At 39.0% G+C, this 21301-nt stretch overlaps 3 protein-coding genes across 3 annotated transcripts; 2 read left to right on the top strand and 1 right to left on the bottom strand.

The window, feature by feature from the left end:
* Positions 1–6956: 6956 nt before the first annotated feature.
* Positions 6957–7661, bottom strand: LOC109191084. Its single transcript, XM_019341655.1, has one exon. The coding sequence runs from the start codon at positions 7659–7661 to the stop codon at positions 6957–6959; it is 705 nt and encodes a 234-aa protein (XP_019197200.1).
* Positions 7662–9892: 2231 nt separating this feature from the next.
* LOC109191164 (U-box domain-containing protein 19-like) lies at positions 9893–12175 on the top strand. Its single transcript, XM_019341746.1, has one exon. The coding sequence runs from the start codon at positions 9955–9957 to the stop codon at positions 12004–12006; it is 2052 nt and encodes a 683-aa protein (XP_019197291.1). The 5' UTR covers positions 9893–9954; the 3' UTR covers positions 12007–12175.
* A 4507-nt stretch (positions 12176–16682) lies between these two features.
* Positions 16683–19364, top strand: LOC109191166 (pentatricopeptide repeat-containing protein At5g08510). Its single transcript, XM_019341747.1, has 3 exons — positions 16683–17755; positions 18557–19184; positions 19326–19364. Exons 1-2 carry the CDS (start codon positions 16829–16831, stop codon positions 19139–19141), a joined length of 1512 nt encoding a protein of 503 aa, XP_019197292.1. The 5' UTR covers positions 16683–16828; the 3' UTR covers positions 19142–19184; positions 19326–19364.
* The last annotated feature ends 1937 nt before the right edge of the window (positions 19365–21301 follow it).

The following is a 21301-nucleotide window of genomic DNA, read 5'->3' as shown; positions in this document are numbered from 1 at the left end:
TTAACCTGATAAACAAGTCAATTTAGACTTAATTGAATAATTTTATAAGTTTAGGAGACTTGAATGGAGCTTTTTCACTTAGTGAACCCAATTGCATTATCCACTCGACTTACGGGGCAATTTGACACTTTTTCCAATAGAAAAATGAGATGAGAGAAGTTTGAAAGAAAGGAAGTGGTATGTGCATATTAGAAAAGAAATGAAAAAAAATTAACTATTTTGTATATTTAGATTACAATGTTATGTCATATGTATATACAACATCTTTCTATTAATGGTTTTGTAAAGAAATAATAATTAATTAAGTATTAAAATATTCGGATCAATGTGAACATAGAACATTTGTAATATATATAATCAATCAATTATTATGTTAGCCACGAATGTTGGTTAACATATTATGTGCATGTTGTGCGTCAGTCTGGTTAGTCGAGTTTAGGGTAAATTATGTTTTGGAACTGTGTCCACCTTGCAAGGTGGACACGATTCCACAGCATGACGATTGCGAGTTTAGTCTTTACTCGATTCGAGACGTGGCGGTGTGGCTTATTATAGGGGGATGTGGTTAAATAGTTAATGTTCAGCTACTTATTACCAATCAATTTTATGTAAGATATGATAACCAGATAGTCAAAGAACTCTGTGGTTAAGTGTGTTTGACTTACAACAGTCACAGGAGGGGATCCATCCGTGCCTTCAATTTAATTACATGCACATAATTTTTAAATCATGATCTATAATGCAAGATATACCATGATTCATGGTATAAAATTGTGTTAGTAGCCAGTAGGCTTTCATTTGACTCAAAAGTAAATTTGCAGCTCAAAGTTGTAGTGTGTATCCAAATGGGGATATTTTAGGTTCAAAGCTCCGATCCACAACAGGCGGCCACTTGTCTTGATTCAATGTTGGTGGACCTAAAAATGCTAAAATATTGAAGATAGGATACGATGGATATTTCAAGTTCAATTCCACCATAGCTTGTTTTGTGAAGGGCAGTTTGTTTTCTTTAGGCTGTGTTTGGAAACCCGAAAAATGACTTATGGAAATCATTTTTCGGGTTTTTCATGTTTGGCAAGGCTTGGAAAACCCAGTCAACAGAAAACATTTTCCGTTGACTGGGGAAAACCAAGCCACTTCCGCCAAATTTTGGCGGAAAATGACTAATAATGGTTCCCGCGGAAACCAGTGTTCTGGTTTCCGCCGGAAACCAGAGCTGTGGTTTCCGGCGGTCCGCCGGAAATCTTAAAATTAAAAAAAAATAAATAAAAATAAAAAAACGAAAAGAAGTGAGATTGGGAACCAGAGAGAAACCTGAGAGAACTCTCTCTGCTTTCTTCCGGCAAGGGGAACCAGAGAGAAGCTCACCGGAAGAAACCAGAGAGAACTTCTCTCTGGTTTCTTCCATCATTCTTTCTTTCTTTCTTTCTTTTTTAAAGTTTTTAATAATTACTATTATTTAATAATAAAAATAATTATTATTATAAATATTTTTTATTTTAAACAAAATAATTAATTATATAAAATGTTTAATTATACCATTCTACCTCATTTTCCAGAAAATGAACCAAATACACAAAGAAAGTTTTCTGCTGTGCTCCCAAACACAAGTTTCCAGAAGTCATTTTTCAGAAGTCATTTTCCTGCTTTCCAAACGAACCCTTAATTTATTTCTAACTTCCACTATATACACACACACAATAACAACAAGAGATATTACTTTCAAGAATTGAGTGGTTGTATTAAATTTATTCTCTATACAAATATATGAGCGCCAAGTGCTTAAAGGATACTATACTATTTAAAATAAAATATGAGAATTGAGTTTACTTTGATCATTTTTTTGAACATTAACTTGGACGACGAGGAAGCCCCGAAACAACATAAGCAATTGTTATATTATGGACCATGGTCTACCTTGCATTATAGATTTTGGTTCAAAACGACATTCAAATTATGTATCTGTAGTTAAAATATTATGTACATATTATAATTAATATATTATGTACCTCATTTATTTACAGGTACACAATCTGTTAATTGAATGCACATGATATGTTAACTACAGGTACATAGGTATATAATATGTTAACTACAAGTAGATAATGTGAATATCATTTTGGAACCTGATCCACATTTCATAATGTAAGATGAACTCTGATGCATGCATGTTATAATTTGCCTAACACAAGCTAGCATTAAGGTCTATCTCTAAACAGCAACACAACCCAACCAGGGATGGGCTTCTATTGAACATAAAATACACCTGTAATTTTACATTATTGATGAATTTTGTATGCATTATATTATTTCTACTTTTAAATGGTAAAAATATCACAACAAAATTTTAAGATTCATTTTGATGATGATATCAACTTTCAAGGGAAGTATAAAGAAAAATTCGTATTTGTAGTAGGTTTTTTTTTGTTTTTTTTTTTCATCTTTTACTTTTCTAAAAATAAAATATATAAATATGTTGGAAACATTTTCTTTTTGGATTATAATAATATTATATTATATATATCAATATCATACATGATACACCAGACCATCATATAAACTCTTTAAATAATATTACTTAGCTTGTTGAAATATTTTGCCGTGGAAATTCCAGATGAGCATGCATTTGGTAGGGAATGGGAAATAAACCCTTGAGATTAGGTCGTGATTTACCATGTTTTTCATGATTCTCCAACGTAACTATCGCTTGCTGCCATGCATGCTAACCAGGCCAAATGTCAAGCTCTCATGGCATGCCTCTGGGCTCTACCTGTAAGAATTAGCTATCATATATAGTTGAAAATATATCCTAACTAACTTTATCACCAAAACAACTATACTAATATTTTAATACATTTCTCAATTTAAACATATAATACATTCAAAAAATGTAAATTATTTTAATTGCAGGATAGATTGTTTGGTAAACTTGGCAACAAATAGATAATGACTTTAAAAATTGCATTCTTGTAGCACAAATATTTGTGTGAGACCTTTTCATGTGTGACATATTTTAAATATGTAATATATGCTTCCCTTTTTTTTTAGCCAAAATGTAATACCTTTTTTATGAATCAACATACTCAATGGTCAAAAGCAAGTTGAGTGTGCGTGTAACAACATAGCAAAATATTTAGGTTCAATTCGAGCCTCCTCAATGGAGAAAGATTTCAACCTTAGGGCAAAAAGCATGCACTTAGACCTTGTTTCACTAAGTCACATTCCGCAATTTACCTCCTCTCACAATCTAAAGCATTTTCACATAAAAGATTTTTTTTAAAAGAAAAATATGTATTACTGTAAGATTGTGAATGGAAGTGTATTGATCAACATGAAAGAGCAGAGTTTAAATAGAGTACAGGAGAGGAGAAATAGAGAGAAGTTAGAGCTACTGACCTAGTCTACAGGAGCCTATTTAGAACAATAAAACAAATATAAAATATCAACCACTCATATGCTTAACACGCCCCCCGCAAGATTGAGGATCCATCGGAGACACCAATCTTGGATCGGAGGTGAAGAAACTGTTGACGGCCAAGCGGTTTGGTGAGAAGATCAGCAAGTTGAGCAGAGGACGGAATGTGTCGTACAATCAGCATGCCACTAGAAACCAAATCCCGAACGAAGAAGTAGTCCAGGGCCAGATGTTTCATGTGAGAATGAAACACCGGATTCTTACAAACATACGTGGCGCTGAGGTTGTCGCAAAACAGGACCGGAGGCTTTACCAGACCCAATTTTAACTCCTGCAACAGACTCTTAACCCATTGAACCTCCGCTGCTGCATTCGCCAAAGCACGGTACTCAGCCTCTGTAGATGACCGGGAGACAGACTTCTGTCGCGAGGACTTCCAAGAAATAAGATTATCACCCACGTACACCAGGTACGCAGTAGTTGAACGGCCGGCGGTGGCACTACCTCCCCAGTCTGAGTCTGTAAAGACACGTAACGAGAGCGGTTGACCCCCTCGAAGAAATAGACCATGGCACACCGTTCCCTTGAGGTAACGCAGTAATCGTTTTGCGGCCTGCCAGTGCAGCTCAGAAGGCGCATGCATAAATTGCGAGAGCCGATTGACCGCGTAAGCCACATCTGGGCGAGTAAGCACCAAATACTGCATTAGACCCAACAGTCGACGGAACTGTGTAGCATCAGTCGCGGCACTAGAGGACAGCGTCGGCAGGAGTTTGTCTGATGTTGCAAGTGGTGTTGTAACATCCTTTGCACCATCCATCTTGAACTGCGTCAATATTTCAGTAATGTACTGACTCTGTGATAGAAAAATACCTCCAACAGTAGGAATGACCTCCACACCCAGGAAATGATGTAAGGGGCCAAGGTCTTTGAGAGCAAACCGTGCTGACAGGGTCCTCACAAATCGGTCGAGCCAGGTTGTATCACTCCCTGTCAACAAAATATCATCGACGTACACTAAAAAATAAGCAATTACATTATGAGCTGAGTATACAAATAAAGAAGCATCAGCCTGTGACTTCATGAACCCACAACGTTGCAAAAATTATGAGAGTTCCTGGTACCAAGCTCTTGGTGCCTGCTTAAGCCCATACAATGCTTTCGTCAACCTGCAAATATGAGTCTGGTACTGAGGGTCAACGTATCCCGGTGGCTGTTCCATGTAAACTTCCTCATGCAGTGTACCATGTAGAAACGCGTTGTTGATATCCAACTGGCGCAAACTCCAGTGATTACTCAGCGCAACAGTTAAAACAAGGCGAATGGTAACCGGCTTCATGACTGGGCTATAGGTCTCAAAGTAGTCTCTGCCAGCAGTTTGCAAGAAGCCCTTGGCAACAAGGCGGGCTTTGTACCGATCAGCCGAGCCATCGGGTTTACGCTTAACACGGTAAACCCACTTACAACCAATTGGAACCCCTGCGTCGCGAGGAACCAGGCGCCATGTCTGGTTACGGTGCAAAGCATCAACCTCTTCATCCATGGCTTGCCTCCACCTAGCATCTTTCAGAGCCTGAGCAACGGTAGAGGGTTCTAAAGCTGGAGGTATAGGGTGGGCAGTGGTGTGATTGACAACATAGTCGGTGTACCGTGGATTTAGACGGCGGTTCCTAGTAGACCGACGCACACCACCTTGTGACTGAGAGTCGCCAGAGGTGGTGTCGGGCTGGGAAGGCATAGAAGCAGGTTCACTGGTTGGTGGGGCGGTTTCTGGAACAGTAGGTGACGAACTGTGGGCAGAAAATGACGAACTGGGAACAGAGCTTGCAGCATTGCTTCCACCTGTGGGTGTAGTGGACGAATCAGGTGACGGCAATTGCACTCTGGTAGATTCTGAGGCGGAAGAAGGAACGGGCGAGGGTATGGACAAAGATGGCAGATTAAGAGACGTGGCACCTGCGGAAGAAGGCAACCGAAACAGAACCTGTTGAGAGGCAGTAGTTTGGTGCCCAGACATGGTTCCCGTATCCAGATGTCGTTCTTTTGCAGGAAACTCATTTGAAACAAAACGCACATGCCTGGATAAAAACACTCGATTTGAAACAAAATCAAAACATTTATAAGCAGATTGAGTGTTAGAGTACCCTAGAAAAATACAAGGACGAGACTTTGGCTCTAACTTTGTAGAGTTATAGGGTCGTAGCCAAGGATAGCATAGACAGCCAAACAGTTGCAATTTTGTATAATTGGGTGGTTGTTTAAATAAAACCTGAAACGGAGACTGATTACCTAATATTGGAGTCGGAAGCCGATTAATGAGGTAAACGGCAGTGAGGAAGGCATAGGACCAAAACGTAGATGGTAAGAAGGCAGAGTGTAGAAGCGACATGCCTGTTTCGACAATATGTCGATGTCGCCGTTCAGCTATTCCATTATGCTCAGGTGTGTGAGGTGGAGTAGTGAAATGAGATATACCATGAGCATTAAACAGAGGAATCAATTTAATAAACTCACCCCCGTTGTCTGAGTAAACGGACACTATTGGAAGTTCAAAAAACTTCTCAACCAGCCGTTTGAACTGAGAGAAAACCGAAAACACATCCGACTTGTATTTTAAGGGATACAACCAAATGTATTTTGAGAAGTGATCAATAAAAATAACATAATAGCGATATTCATCAATGGACTTATCAGAAGTTCCCCATACATCAGTGTAAATCAAGTGTAATAGTTTAGTACTAACAAGAGTACTTTGAGAGAAAGGTAATTTGTGACTTTTGTGGACACTGCAAGACGAACAATGAAGTTGACGCAATGATGAAGTGGTAACCGGAATATTGCAGCGTTGCAACACAAGTTGTAACACCTTGTTTGAAGGATGACCGAGCCGATGGTGCCACTGAAACGCGTGAGACAGACGCACAGTGTTTATTGTAGGCTCATAAGACAAAGGTCCATAGTAGACACCGTTAATGTTCGTCCCCCGTAACAGTGTTGTCCCCGTTTGAAGTTCCTTCACAAGAAAGTGGGAACCAAAAAATTCAATAGACACTTTATTAGTTTTGCATAGCTGAGAGACGGACACTAGACTATTTTATAACTGTGGAACACACAAGACATTGCGTAGAGTAAGGGCGGAAGCGGAAGTGGGAATGGTAGACTGACCTATATGGGAAATATGTAGAGAATTACCGTTGCCAAAGCGAACTTCATCAGGACCCGTGTACTCTGAAAAGGTCTGCATAGGGGTCACATTTGGAGTGGCGTGGTGAGAAGCGCCCGTGTCAAACAGCCATGGTGAGGTCGAGCCGATGGTGGAATTGGCCGTAGGAGACGGATATGATGAAGCGGCCTGCATGGGAAAAACATTATGTTCTTTAAAAAACCGGGCTAACTTCCGGCAAACTCGCGTCTCATGACCAGCAAAATTGCAAAATTTGCAAACAACACCCATTCGATTGGGTCCTCCTTGCGGTGAAGTTGGTCTGTTATTAGCGGTACCGTTGTTATGATTATTACGGAACCTTCGGTTCGACGCAGGCTATTGATTACGAGAACCAAAAGAACCGCGTTGAGTAATATTAGCACTGGCCATTAAGGACTGACGAGCATCATCGGCCTCTTTTAGTTGGCGTTCATGATCAGTGCGAATGTCTGCTAATTCTCCCAAGGAAATTGGAGTTTCACGAATGCGAACAGCTGACATGATAGAGTTGTACTCCTCTCCTAATTGAGTCAAAACGTAGACAACAAGGTCTTCATCGGAGACCGGACACTGAGCCAAAGCAAGCTCATCAGCTATGGAACGCATATCATTGAGATAGGCGGTAACAGACCGAGCGCCTCTCGGGTTTTTCGTGAGCTTGGCCTTGAGGGAAATGATTCGTCCTCGAGTGGCACTAGCATAACTGGCGAGAAGTCGTTTCCAGGCATCATTGGCAGTTTTAGCTGTGGATATGAGGGGTTGGATTGTGTCACAACAGCTCCCCAAAAGAGCACTGATGATTATCTGGTCTTGGCGGTACCAGACAAGATGAGCTAGGTTCGCGACTGTGCGAGCAGAATCATTAAACGCGGCTGGTTCTTGGACAGAGCCGTCAATGAAGCCGAGAAGATTGAAGCCAATCAACGTGGATTGGACCTGGCGCCTCCAAACAGAAAAGTTCGAAGGGGTGAGTTTGATAGGGAAATGTGATGGGGCTGTGAGTTGGATAATCTCAGTGGTGGTCGCAGGTGGACTGACCATTTGATAAGGAGATAGCAATAGGGAAGGAAAAAAAAAGGCTCTTACGAGATTATGGCTCTTGATACCATGTAAGATTGTGAATGGAAGTGTATTGATCAACATGAAAGAGCAGAGTTTAAATAGAGTACAGGAGAGGAGAAATAGAGAGAAGTTAGAGCTACTGGCCTAGTCTACAGGAGCCTATTTAGAACAATAAAACAAATATAAAATATCAACCACTCATATGCTTAACAATTACTACATACCAAACACACACTAGATTTTTCTAGATCAGAGAATCGATCTAACTTTGCGCGTTTAGATGACTGACTACGCAAATGAAGATATTGATGAAAGAATGAGATTATTGTTATCCCTACAATTCTCTCTCACCCTCAAAGGCAGACGTACTGTCATATCAATATATTTGCAATTCTCTATTATTTTCTTTACATTCATACAATTTCCTCACTCTCAAAAAATAAAATAATATAATATAATAATAGTTAAATTTATTATTAAAGAAAAAAAATAAAAAATTGTCATGAATAGTGTTAGGTGGCGGCGGCTTGGACAGGTGACGAGTTGAGTATCCCATCATCAAAACGTGGTGTATTAACTGTTACACAAGTATAAAGAAATAAAATTATACTTTTGCTACTAATTATAATTTTTAGTATAGTGATAAACGCTTAATCTTACGCATGTTGTGTAGACGTGTAATTGAGACTGACAGATATTAGGAGGGAAATTGTACTGTTAGGCAGCTTCTTTCAGGTATGTTTGTGGTCATACAACGAAGTAATGGACTAATGACATCAACATAGATAAACTGATGTCAGAAGATGTTGCTGCTTAATTAGGTTTGAACATCCATGGGTACACGAAACATTTAGAAACTTAATTCATTGAACTAGTTTAAAATAAAATAAAAAATTTAATAACAGAATAAAATATATTATGAATGAAATTGTTTTGTATGTGAACATAATTTAGAAAGGCATTTTTATAACTAATAATACTACTTTTTTTTTTTTTTGAATGCTACTAGCTCTATTACAATATAGTATCTGTTCATATACTTTCTCAACCTACTGAAACACAAAGAGCCAATAACGCCTCCACTGAGGCTCGAAATCACAATCTTCCAAATGGAAGTCTAACCCGGATACCATTAGACCACATAGTCCTGGTACCTAATAATACTACTTAAATACTCTACATACCAAATACTTTTATGAGTTATCAATGAAAAAAGTTCAAATCTTTGTCCGGTGATAATTATATCTAAATTTTTAAATTTTGACAATTTAATACTAAATCTTTTGTGTTTTATTTGTGGCAATTCTTCTATAATATCTAATTATATATCACAATTATATTTAAAATTTTAAAATTTTTGTGACAATTACATTCATTTATAATATATGATCCAAGAAAAATCAGTTTTTGCATGTGTGTGTTTATAGTACTATGATATTTAAATATATCAATTTTATACACTAACATTAAATTAAATATTACAAAATTTAATAGTAATAACTTTAGTCAAATATCGTTAACTGAATTAGACACATAAAATTAAACAAATGAAATATAATGTAATACCATATTAATTGAACCTGAGTGAAGTAACTTATTAATTAGATCATTATTGGTATAAAAAATTTGAAAAACAAAAACAAAAAACTAAAAAAACTAAAAAACTTTGATGTCAACACTTAATAACAATTTCTATTTTAAGTTGAACTCTTTAAGTTTTAGTCTTTGTTAGATCCTTAATTGTGATCTAAAAAGCTCTCAAATGATGAGTAGAATTAGTAATATTAAAATCTAGAAAAAAAAAAAGAAAAGAAAAAAAAAATAGATGAAAATATGAAATCCTTAGTCCTAATCATCCACAGTGCATCACTGATCAGTGATCACACCCCTTCCCGTTGTCTGAGGCAACACGTCATTTAGCGGGAGTCCACCTGTACAATAGTCGGCAAACTGGGTCCCAGTTACGCGTCATCTCAGTGTGATAACTGATAAACCCGAAATATCCCACCCGACCCAAAACCCCACGATCTAGGAAACATCTTCACCCTATAACTCCATCACACGTGTCCATTGCACGTGTCTCGTATCTCCAGTCCACGCAGCCAATTCCTTCCCCCTAGATTCATGCCACGCGTCATTTTGAGATCCTCTATTTATTTATTAATTTTTCGAAGTCCTATCGCTTTATAAATAGGCTAAAACCGAACCCCTCCTAAAGTTTCATGTTTGTCTTCTTAACGAAAACAAAGTGCGAAAAATCTCAGAATTACCGATGAAATCTGACCGGAATGATCGCCGGATTCTGACGTTTCCAGCCGTGCATCCGTGCGAGGGGATTTCTGCGGCGACGCTTCTCGGCTCACTCATCGCCCTGTCTCGAAACATATGCAGCTTCAAATCCAAATTCTTCCCCACACAGAGGAGGAATGCCCGGGAAACCATCAGGCAAATCGGAATCCTCTTGATTTTCTTCGAGGAAATTCGCGATCATTTCCCCGGAATCTCAGAGTCCATAGTCCTCTGCCTCTCAGAGCTGCACATAACGTTCCAGAATATTCACTTCTTATTGGAAGATTGCACCAGAGAAGGCGCGAAGTTGTGGATTCTAATGAAGGCGCTTTCGGTTGCTACCCAATTCCGGGTTCTGATTAGGTCCGTAGCAACTGCTCTCGATGTTCTTCCATTGCAGTCCATTGGGGTTTCCGGCGAAATCAAGGAGCTAGTTCTGATGGTAGCTAATCAGGCACAGAGGGGGAGAATGGAGCTGGATTCTGATGACGAGAAGGCCATGAAATGGGTGATTTTGATATTGAATCAGTTCGAGAATAGATTGGAGCCGGATCCTTTGCTCATCAGGAAAGTTCTAGATTATATTGGTGTTACGAATTGGGGAGAATGTAATAAGGAGATTAAATTGTTGGAGGAAGAGATCAGTGTGGAATGCTCAGAGAATCATGGAAGAGAAGTGCCGTTGCTTAGCAGCTTAGTAGGGTTTATGAGCTATTGCAGGGGAGCTCTGTTTCTGGACAGTTGCTATGGCAGAAACATTGATGATCAATCGGAAGGGATGAACAGTACGGAGACGGTGAGTTGTCTAAATCCAGAGGATTTCCGGTGTCCGATCTCGCTGGAACTCATGACTGATCCGGTGACGGTGTCCACCGGACAGACGTACGATCGCGCTTCGATTCAGAAATGGCTCAGTTCCGGCAACCTCCTGTGCCCTAAAACAGGGAAGACATTGACAAGCACCGAATTAATCCCTAATTCATCTCTCCGGAAGCTCATCCAACAGTTCTGCTCCGACAACGGCATCTCCCTATCGAAATCCCGGAAAACGAGCTGTGATATATCGAGAACGATCGTCCCCGGAAGTCCAGCCGCGGCTGAAGCCATCAAGTTCCTCTCGGAATTCCTAGCTCGCCGCCTCCGTTCCGGCTCCGACGAGCAGAGAAACAAGGCGGCTTACGAAATCCGTTTGCTGGCGAAATCAAACATTTACAACCGTTGTTGCCTGATTAACGCCGGAGCCATCCCGCCCCTCCTGCACCTCCTCAGCTCCGCCGATCCATCCACACAGGAAAACGCAATTTCTGCTCTTCTGAAGCTCTCCAAACACACAAACGGCAAGACAACGATCGTTGAACACGGCGGCGTAAACCCTATCGTTGAAGTCCTTAAAAATGGAGCGAAACTGGAAGCCAAGCAAATTGCGGCGGCGATAATCTTCTACCTCTCCTCAACCAGGGAACACCGCAAACAGATCGGAGACACTCCGGGGCTAATCGAAGCCCTAATCGAACTCATGAAAATCGGAACACCGTGCGGGAAAAAGAACGCCATTGTCGCAATCTTCGCCCTGGTTCTTAACCACCGAACCAACCACCAAAAAATACTCTCAACTAACGCGATCGAGATTCTAGTTAACCTCCTATCTTCTCCCCAGAAAGAAGACCTCACAACAGACGCTCTAGCCGTTCTAGCCACATTAGCAGACACCAAGCAAGGATCAACGGCGGCGCTCCAGGCCTCCGCACTGCCGGTAATCTCCACCAAATTGCAGACCGTCAGTTCTCGTCCTGGGAAAGAATACTGCGTCTCCATCTTGCTGTCTCTGTGCACCCATTGCGGCGGCGACGTGACGGCGGTTCTGGCCAGGGACCAGTCCCTAATGCCCAGGCTCTACCCACTGGTGTCGGAGGGAACCGCTCAGGCGAGGAAGAAAGCGAGATTGCTCATTCGGATTCTTCACAAGTTTTGCGAAAGTAGCTCTTCCACACTGCCCAGAGAAATCGCACAGGAACAGTTCATTGGAGTACGCTGAAAATCTCAATGAAGGAATTCATTCTTTTTCGGATCAGTGTATATACTTTTGAATTTTGATTACAGATTACACGAAGTTGTGATGTTTAGCTCTATATCTTTTTTTGAAATGAGCTAAACCATATAGGGAAAAATAATACTTGTAACAAATTTTTTTGTTTGATTTGTCATTTGATCTAAATTAAAAAATATATATATATTAGAGAATTTCACATTAGCCTTTAATCAGTTTATTTGATTGACCATAGTTATTAGCTTCTAACTATTTGAAAAGGAAAATGGGTATGTTTTATTTTGCTAAGTATGCTTTTTAATATCTATTTTAAATATTTACAAATATTTATTTTATAAAAGTAGTTTTAAATATATGTTTTGTATTATGGTTAATCTATAGTGTTGACGTATTTTGGTTTATAATTAACAAAGCATATAAATAGAAGGGAAAAGTGTCAAATTGGTCCCCTAAGTCGACCGGATAGTGCAATTGGACCCCTTAACTAAAAAAAGCTCCATTCAAATCCCCTAAACTTGTAAAATTGTTCAATTAAGTCCCAAGTGACTTGTTTAACAAGTTAAGTCTTCACATGGTTGACACATGTCATTTTAAAATATTTTTATATAAATGTATTTATATATATATATATATATATATATATATATATATATATATATATATATATATATATATATATATATATATATATATATATATATATATATATATATATATATATATATATTATACTCCGTATAAATTAACAACAAAAAAAAAAAAAAAAAAAAAAAAAAAAAAAAAAAAAAACAGTGGACGGCCATGGCCGTCTTTCATATTAGGAAGAAGAGCGGCCATGGCCGGACCTTCCCTCCCCGCCGCCATGTGCAACATAGAATTCCTACGAGGGCGCTCAAGAAAGCTGCAATACAGAATTCCGTCGGATTCCGTCGCGAGGTCGCCGTCGTCCTTCATGAATTCAAACTCCTCCGTTCTGATTCCGCCGCCGCAGTCGTCAAAGTCGAGGAGTCGCTGTTGGCACCCAGCACTAGATTGCCCTCGTTCCAGAGGGCGGCGGCCATGGCTGCTCTTCTTCCAAATCTGAAAGACAGCCATGACCGTCACTGCCACTGGCAGTCCGAGCCGGTGGCTGTGTTTTTATTTATTTTTTATTTTTTATTTTTTGTTTATATATAATATATATATATATATATATATATATATATATATATATATATATATATATATATATATATATATATATTAATAAATAAATAATTAATAAATAAATTTGTAAAAAAACAAAAATTAAAAAATATTTTAAAATGACACGTGTCAACCATGAGAAGACTTAACCTGTTAAACAAGTCACTTGTAACTTAATTGAACAATTTTACAAGTTTAGGGGGTCTAAATGGAGCTTTTTTTAATTAAGGGACACAATTGCACTATCCGGTCCACTTAGAGGACCAATTTGACACTTTTTCCTAAATAGAATAACTTATTTTGGAGGGTTGCTACTGCAGAAGGCGCAGGCCCAGGGATTTATTCATAGTTGTAGGGTGGCTAGGGGTGCTCTTTCTATTTTTCATCTTTTCTTTGAATATGACAACCTTTTATTCTTTAAAGCAAATGATTAGGAAGCGTGTGTGGTAAAACAGTGCTTACAAACTTATGAGTTCATATCCGGTCACTGTCAATCATCATAAATTCAGTATTTGCTTTGGTAAGAATACCAGGGTGGAGGACAGAGGAGCGGTGGTTGCTATATTAGGCGTTAATCAATCAGGCACCCAACTTGGGTAAGTATTTGGGACTACCTTCTTTTGTTGGGAGGAATAAGAGGCAGGTTTTTAATTATATTGAGGAAAAGATTGGTTTTTTGCTAACTGACTCTTTATGTGTTGCTATAGAAAGGACCATGAATCGCTGTTGGTGGGGGAATGGTGGCGCTAATGGTGGAGGTATTCACTGGATGGCCAGGGATCGTTTATGTAAGCCTAAGTCTCCTGGTGGCCTAGGTTTCAAAGATGTTCGCGCGTTTAATTTAACAATGTTGGGCAAACAGGCTTGGCGTTTTCTCACCAAGCCCCAATCACTTGCTGAGTATATAAAGCGAGGTATTTCCCTAGATCCTCTTTTATGGAAGCTACTATTAGTAATAATCTCAGTTACTGATGCAGGAGTATTATGGTTGTCCATGAGTTGGTATGTTCCGGAGTGAGGTGTAGAATTGGGGATGGAGAGTCCACTTTAATCTGGGACAGCCCTGGTTGTTGGATGATGGCATGTATTTTAATCAAATTATTAAAAGTGAATCTTTTCTATTATTATTATTATTATTATTATTATTATTATTATTATTATTATTATTATTATTATTATTTTGTAAAATCTTCCTTATATTTATATACATTAGATTAATAGTAAAATAACATGTAGAAATAATTGTAGAACATTATGGCTTCTCAAATTACAGATTCTTTTTCATTTTCATTTTCATTTTTTACTGTTAACCTTATTATTATTAAGTGTTTGGACGAGAAGTTAAAAATGATTTTTTTTTTTTTTTGCAAAAATCTTCTTTATATTCATTAGATTAATAGTAAAATAATGTCTTGTAATTTTAATTTAAAATTTAAAAAAAAATGATTCTTTCCTTTTTTTTTTTTTTTTTTTTTTTTTTTTTACAAAATCTTCCTTATATTCATATTCATTAGATTAATAGTAAAACAATGTGTAGAAATAATTTTAGAACATTATGGCTTCTCGAATTGTGGATTATTTTTCATTTTTCTCTTTTTACGGCTAACCTTATTATTATTAAGTGTTTGGTGGGAAGTTAAGAAGGAGAATTTTATTTTTAATAATAATATTGATAATAATATTGATTGATTGATTGATTAGATTAATAGTAAAATAACGCCATGTAATTTTAATCTAAATTATTAATAACTAATTTCTTTTCATTTTTTTTTTTTGCAAAATCTTCCTTATATTTATATTCATTAGATTAATAGTAAAATAACGCGTAGAAATAATTTTAAAACATTATGACTTCTCAAATTACAGATTCGTTTCCATTTTTCCCTCTAACCTTATTATTATTAAGTGTTTGTGCGGAAGTTAAAATAGAGGATTTTGTATTTAATAATAATATAAAGTATAGATTATTAATAACTCATTTTTTTTTTTGGCAAACTTCCATATATTCATTAGATTAATAGTAATAATTTTAATCTAAATTATTAATAATAGTATTGAGTATTGATTGGAGTAGTGACGGAAACATATTGTTGAATAGGAATATGAATTTTAATATTGTTGTATTGTATTAGGAATATGAATATTTAATATAGTATTGTAGTAGGAATAGGAAAGTAGGAAACAATATATTCTATTATGAATTGTATTATACTATTTTATAAATTATAATATTACGCAAAACTTAATAGTATAAGACTGTTATGTTGCGGGAAGTTAAAATAAAGGATTTTGTTTTTATTAATAGTATAGAGTATTTAAATTTGTAAATTGTTGTAATTTTATCAAAGTTGATAGGTTTTAATAATTACTTTATTTTGAAATTCTGATTTTGCATAACTATATTCTATTTAGCTACTCAAACTCTTAGATTTATTTATTTTAATTAAAAATTTTAAAAAATTCAGATATAGGTATATGAACATGAGGTAGGTCCGGACCGATTAGTCCGAAACCAAAATGAAATTATAAATATTTCGTTTTGGGAATTAAAATTTTCAAACTTGAAATATTCAGATACGCAAAATTAGTATCGGGTCGAACTCAAATTCGATCCGTGCCCACTTGATATAATGTGAATATAAAGTGTTAATATATTTTTTTTAAATGCTTATAATTTTTTATAATGTGTTATATAGAAACTTTTAAATTTAAAAATATTTAACGCCATTATCGGCCCTTATTAAACTTAAATGCTTTTATTCTTTAGAATTGGAGTGATGAGGGACTTTGATTCGAATGGCCATACATTTACCTATAGATTTGGTATAAATTGAAATTTACTTTTTAGTAACTAGCCATTACATGTCTTTCTTTTACATTTTTGGTCTACTGATGTGAATTTTTAAATTCAATTATGTTTGCCTTCAATATTGTATTATTTATTGTGTAGTTTGTTAATAATTGAAAATGTGAATTTATAAATAAACTTTGTGAACACGATCTAAACAAATTTGGATTAATTTCATTTTGGTGGCAATATCATATCCGCTATGTAAAAAATTTTAAATTTATAGTCTATTTTAAAATTATATATGAACCTTCGAATTTTGACAATTTAATACTAAACATTTGTATTTTGTAATAATTATTTATAATTAAAAAAAAAAAGATTTGAATATAATTGTTCTTAAGATTTTTTATTTTTTATTTTCTTAAATTGGGTTTCTAACCCATAAGCCTCTTTTATGAATGTGAGTATGTAACCTTGTTGTTTATGAAGATTGATTAATTTTGCATTTGATTCTACATTATTGTTGTCTAGCATCCATCGTCTTGAAAATGTGTGACAGTATAAGGAAATAAAGTTATACCTTCTCTATGAACTATAGCTTTTGTGATAAGTGGTAAGGGTTTGAGTGCTGGGAGGAGGGAATTGTTAGGTAGAGATTAATAAATGATAGCTAAGAAATTGTTGGGTTTTTGGCGTAAGTGATAAACGTTTGATCTTACTGGCTTTTTTGGACAAGAGACTAAGGGAGTCTGTTGCTTTTCTTATCTGCATTTCATGTACCCTGTATGGATATATAGATAGATTGTCTCATGTTGATAAACAATTAGATCCCTTATGAACCAGCTGAAAAAATTGCATGCCCACACCCTTAGAAACGGTTTGGATTTCACCAAGTTCTTGATAGACAAGCTTCTTGAAATCCCAAACATCCCATATGCCCACCAACTGTTCGACAATATTCCTAACCCAACAATCTTCCTCTACAACAAGCTCATCCAGGCATACTCTTCCCATGGTCCGCATGATCAGTGTTTGTCTCTCTACATTCAAATGTGCCGCCGAGGTTTCGCCCCCAATGCCCACTCCTTCACCTTCCTTTTTGTTGCCTGCACTAAGCTTTCCAGTCCCAGGCAAGGCCAAATGCTTCATGCTGATTTCATCAAGCATGGCTTCCAATTTGAGGTCTTTGCCTTAACTGCATTGGTTGACATGTATGCTAAGATGGGATCGGTTCATTTGGCTCGAAAGCAATTCGATGAGATGAAAATAAGGGATGTGCCCACATGGAACTCCTTGATTTCTGGGTATGTCAAGAGTGGGAATATGGAGGAAGCTTTGCATTTGTTTTCGACAATGCCTTCAAGGAATGTCATTTCTTGGACTGCTATAATATCAGGTTACGCGCAGAACGGGCAGTATGGGAGGGCTCTGGCCATTTATAGAGAGTTGGAGAAGGAGAAAGGAGTAGAGCCAAATCAAGTGACCATAGCTAGTGTTCTTCCAGCTTGTGCAAATCTGGGGGCATTAGAGTTTGGGCAGAGGATTGAGGCTTATGCAAGGGCAAATGGATACTTCAAGAATTTGTTTGTCTGTAATGCTGTATTGGAAATGTATGCAAAATGTGGCAAACTGGATGCCGCAATGGAAGTGTTTGTTGAGATGGGCAAGAGGAGAAACTTGTGCTCTTGGAATACTATGATCATGGGTTTAGCTGTCCATGGGAAAAGCAATGAAGCACTGGATCTCTTCCACCAAATGCTGGTTAGTTCTCTTGTATATTAGCTATATTCTATTCCATGGTAGGAATGACCACAAAATTTTTAAAACAAATTGTTGGGCCGAGTCCGATAAAAGGCTAAACCCAACAATTAGTGATTAGGGGATTGTTGGGCGGAGGCTCGGTAAAGGGCCAGCAATTAGTGATTAGGGGATTGTTGGGCGGAGGCTCGGTAAAGGGCCAGCAATTAGTGATTAGGGGATTGTTGGGCGGAGGCTCGGTAAAGGGCCAAGTCCAATAATTGGAGGTTAGTGGATTATTGGGCAGAGGCCAATAGTTTAGCAATTGTGGCTAGGGGATTGTTGGTCCAACAATAGGTGGTTAGAGGGTTGTTGGGTGGAGGCCGGTAAAGAGTCAAATAAGCAATTGATGGTTAGGAAATTGTTCTTTTTTGTCATACCACGAGGTGTATTGAGCAGACCCTAACTGTAGGAGGCACATTTAAGTCCGTACCATACTCACACTAATCCCTCTTTGCACCAGGCCAACCTAATTAAGGGGCACTTTGTCGGCCAGATTGGTTTTTCTATACGAGAGGGGGTTTGAACTCCCAACCTCTCTTAAGGGACAAGAGTGCACGGTCACTCACGCCAACCAAGCTGGTTTGGCTAGGGAATTGTTGGTCCAGCAATTGGTGGTTAGGGGATTGTTGGAGGCCAGTCAATGCCAAGTCCAGCACCTTCCTCTCGAAAATGTGGTGACAGTTGCGCCTTCACAGTATATATAACTTTTGGCGTAGTGGTAAGCGTTTGATCCTAACACGAATTCACTGTCTTGATACTCAGGGAGAAGGGATTTCGCCAGACGATGTTACATTGGTGGGAGCAATCTTGGCATGCACACATGGAGGCATGGTTGCAAGAGGCCGGGAGCTCTTCAACTCCATGGAACAAGAATTCTCCATAGCTCCAAAACTGGAGCATTACGGATGCATGGTTGATCTTCTAGGGCGCGCAGGGCAACTGCAAGAAGCTTATGATCTGATACAAAGCATGCCAATGAGAGCTGATCCCGTGATTTGGGGGAGCCTGTTGGGAGGGTGCAGTTTCCACTGCAACATTGAACTGGGCGAGAAAGCAGCAGAGTTCTTGTTTGAATTGGAGCCATGGAATCCAGGAAACTATGTGATTCTGTCGAATATATACGCGAGGGCGGGGAGGTGGGATGGCGTTGCACGGCTGAGGAAGGTGATGAAGGGATCACAGATCACAAAGGCAGCAGGCTATAGCTTCATTGAGGAAGGAGGGCAAGTTCACAAGTTTATTGTTGAAGATAAGTCACACCCAAAATCTACTCAGATATATGCACTACTTGATGAAATCACAGCCAAGACTAAGTTGTATGATGCTGATATTGCCATTGAATACTAAGCAGGAAACTAATTACTTGTCCGCTTAGGTTTGAACCTCGGCAGCGAAAGTGTGAGAATTATGCCCGCAAATTCCTTGTGTGCACCAGCATTTGGTTCTATTTATTGAGTCATTGAGTCACCGTGATTTACATCCTCCTAAATGCTCGGCCCGGGATGTGAGGGGCCATTGGGATTGGGAGAGAAGTTTTTGAGTAACAGGTTTTGGGCAAGATCAGAAAACTAATTACTTTATCTTCACTTTTACTCCAGGCTATTTTCATCTACATCAAGGATTTGTAAGACGGAGTAAAAGATTGGAGTAAAAAATATTCCGTATAACTTATTATTTCACATGATTATATACTCATTAGAAACTTAACATTGATTCTAATATAATTTAGTATATTAATCAAGAATAAGGAAATTCGACATCTTGACCTCTACTATAACACATAAATGCTTAACCATCTAAGCACTTTATTTATAAGTTTTTGTATGTAGCGTTTCGTTTTGTTTGACACTTAGTTGCTGCTTTGTTTTTTGTTTGGGTTAACCCCATCCCCCCCGTTTCCAAAAAATATAATTTAGTATATTTATGTATGATACTGCTAATTCTACGTAAGCAATATAAAATATCACGAGACCAATTAAAGCAAGTAAAATCTTTATTGATCACGGTAAAGGCCCTAAGTACAATCTACTTGGCTGCTCTGAGTACCGACTGAGTGCGGTCGGGATTCTCTAACAACAACCTATCGATCGTCCAAAAGTCCCTCACACTGTAGCTACTGTGGGTATTTATAGCCGCTATGCCGGGGACAGGATTCCAGTCGTTCGGCATGTCCTCCACGTAGCCACCACGTGTCATCCTCCCAGGTGCCCTGCCTGTCGATGTAAAGAGCCGCCACGTGTCCGTCGTCAGCTCTTTCGCCAAAGGGCTACCGCTCGGTGGTCGACACCGTCGCTCGGGCAACTCCCGGTCGGTCTACGACCGAGTTCTTCTCGTGGAGCCCGACCTGTTACCTGCAAAGACAAGGAGAAAAAGGACAAAGGTTTCTCGGTCGTGGTGAAGCTATGTCGGTCGGGATATTCCCTACCAAGAGCCCCCCAGCCCGGGCCTTTTTGATCAGTCGGGAAAAAACGGGACGGGATGAAGAAGCCCAACCGTCGGCCATCAAGCCGACCTGCCAGCTGTCATTCCCTCCTATGCCACGTGTCGGCCTCTACCGGCCTCGGCGATCCCATCCGTCGCCTCGGATTCAGCGCGGGTCGTGTCAGGCAAGTTGGCCCATTTCCCGCCTAAATGCCCTCCTATAAATAGGCCCTTGAGGCCCTCATTTGAACTTTCCTCACTCTTTTGCTTCAGTCGGTATCCTCTAAGAATCCCGAGCAGAGCATCTCAGCAAGGCGATCAAGCAAAGCAAAACTTCAGATCTTCTTTAAAGTTTCCTCACCCGGTAAGCTCTTAGTTCTTTACTCTTTGTTTACTCTTCACTTAGCGTAGAATTAGGATAGCACTAACTTCGAGCTAACTCCCCGAACCCTGTACTAATTCCCGACCGACCTTTAGGTAGAATTATGTCGGACTCGGATAGTCAAAACGCCTCGATCGCGGACTATGACGAGGAGGTCGAGTACATCAGCGACGAGGAAGTGGACATTATGTCCTGCACTCCTGAAGCCAGCCCCCGAGCAACGCCAGCCCCTGAGCGAGCCGTCAAGCATAACAACGCATCAAGCTCCTCCGGGACGTCGAGCTCTAGCTCCAGCGGATCGGGGAGCTCCAGCGAAGAAGAGGAAGAGAGAACCACGTCAAGCGGGCGGGGTTCTCCGACCGAGGGCGTTAGGGAAACGCCTACCCGGGTGGTTGGGGACTACCCGGAAGCTGCTCCTCGAGGGGGGGATCGGGAAAATACCCCCGAGCAGACCGAAGAAGACCCGGCCGGGCCGGCCACACCAGCCGTCGAGCTCGAATTCTTGAACAGCGAGAGTGTCGAGTAAGAAATGAGCGTGTTGACCAAAGGCGAAGCGGCTCGGATTGCTGAAGTACTCCGGGGTCGGGTTGAATTCGACACGAGCCGGCAGCTGGGGAACGTGATTGACAGGCATCGGGGCAAGTGGATCGGGATGCATTACGACTCCCTAATGGCCCCGATTGCCATTCCCTTCTCGGCCCTCT

Source organism: Ipomoea nil, unplaced genomic scaffold, assembly GCF_001879475.1.
Source record: "Ipomoea nil cultivar Tokyo-kokei standard unplaced genomic scaffold, Asagao_1.1 scaffold1617, whole genome shotgun sequence".
Lineage (NCBI taxonomy): Eukaryota > Viridiplantae > Streptophyta > Magnoliopsida > Solanales > Convolvulaceae > Ipomoea > Ipomoea nil.
This window is presented reverse-complemented; position numbering and strand designations above follow the sequence as displayed.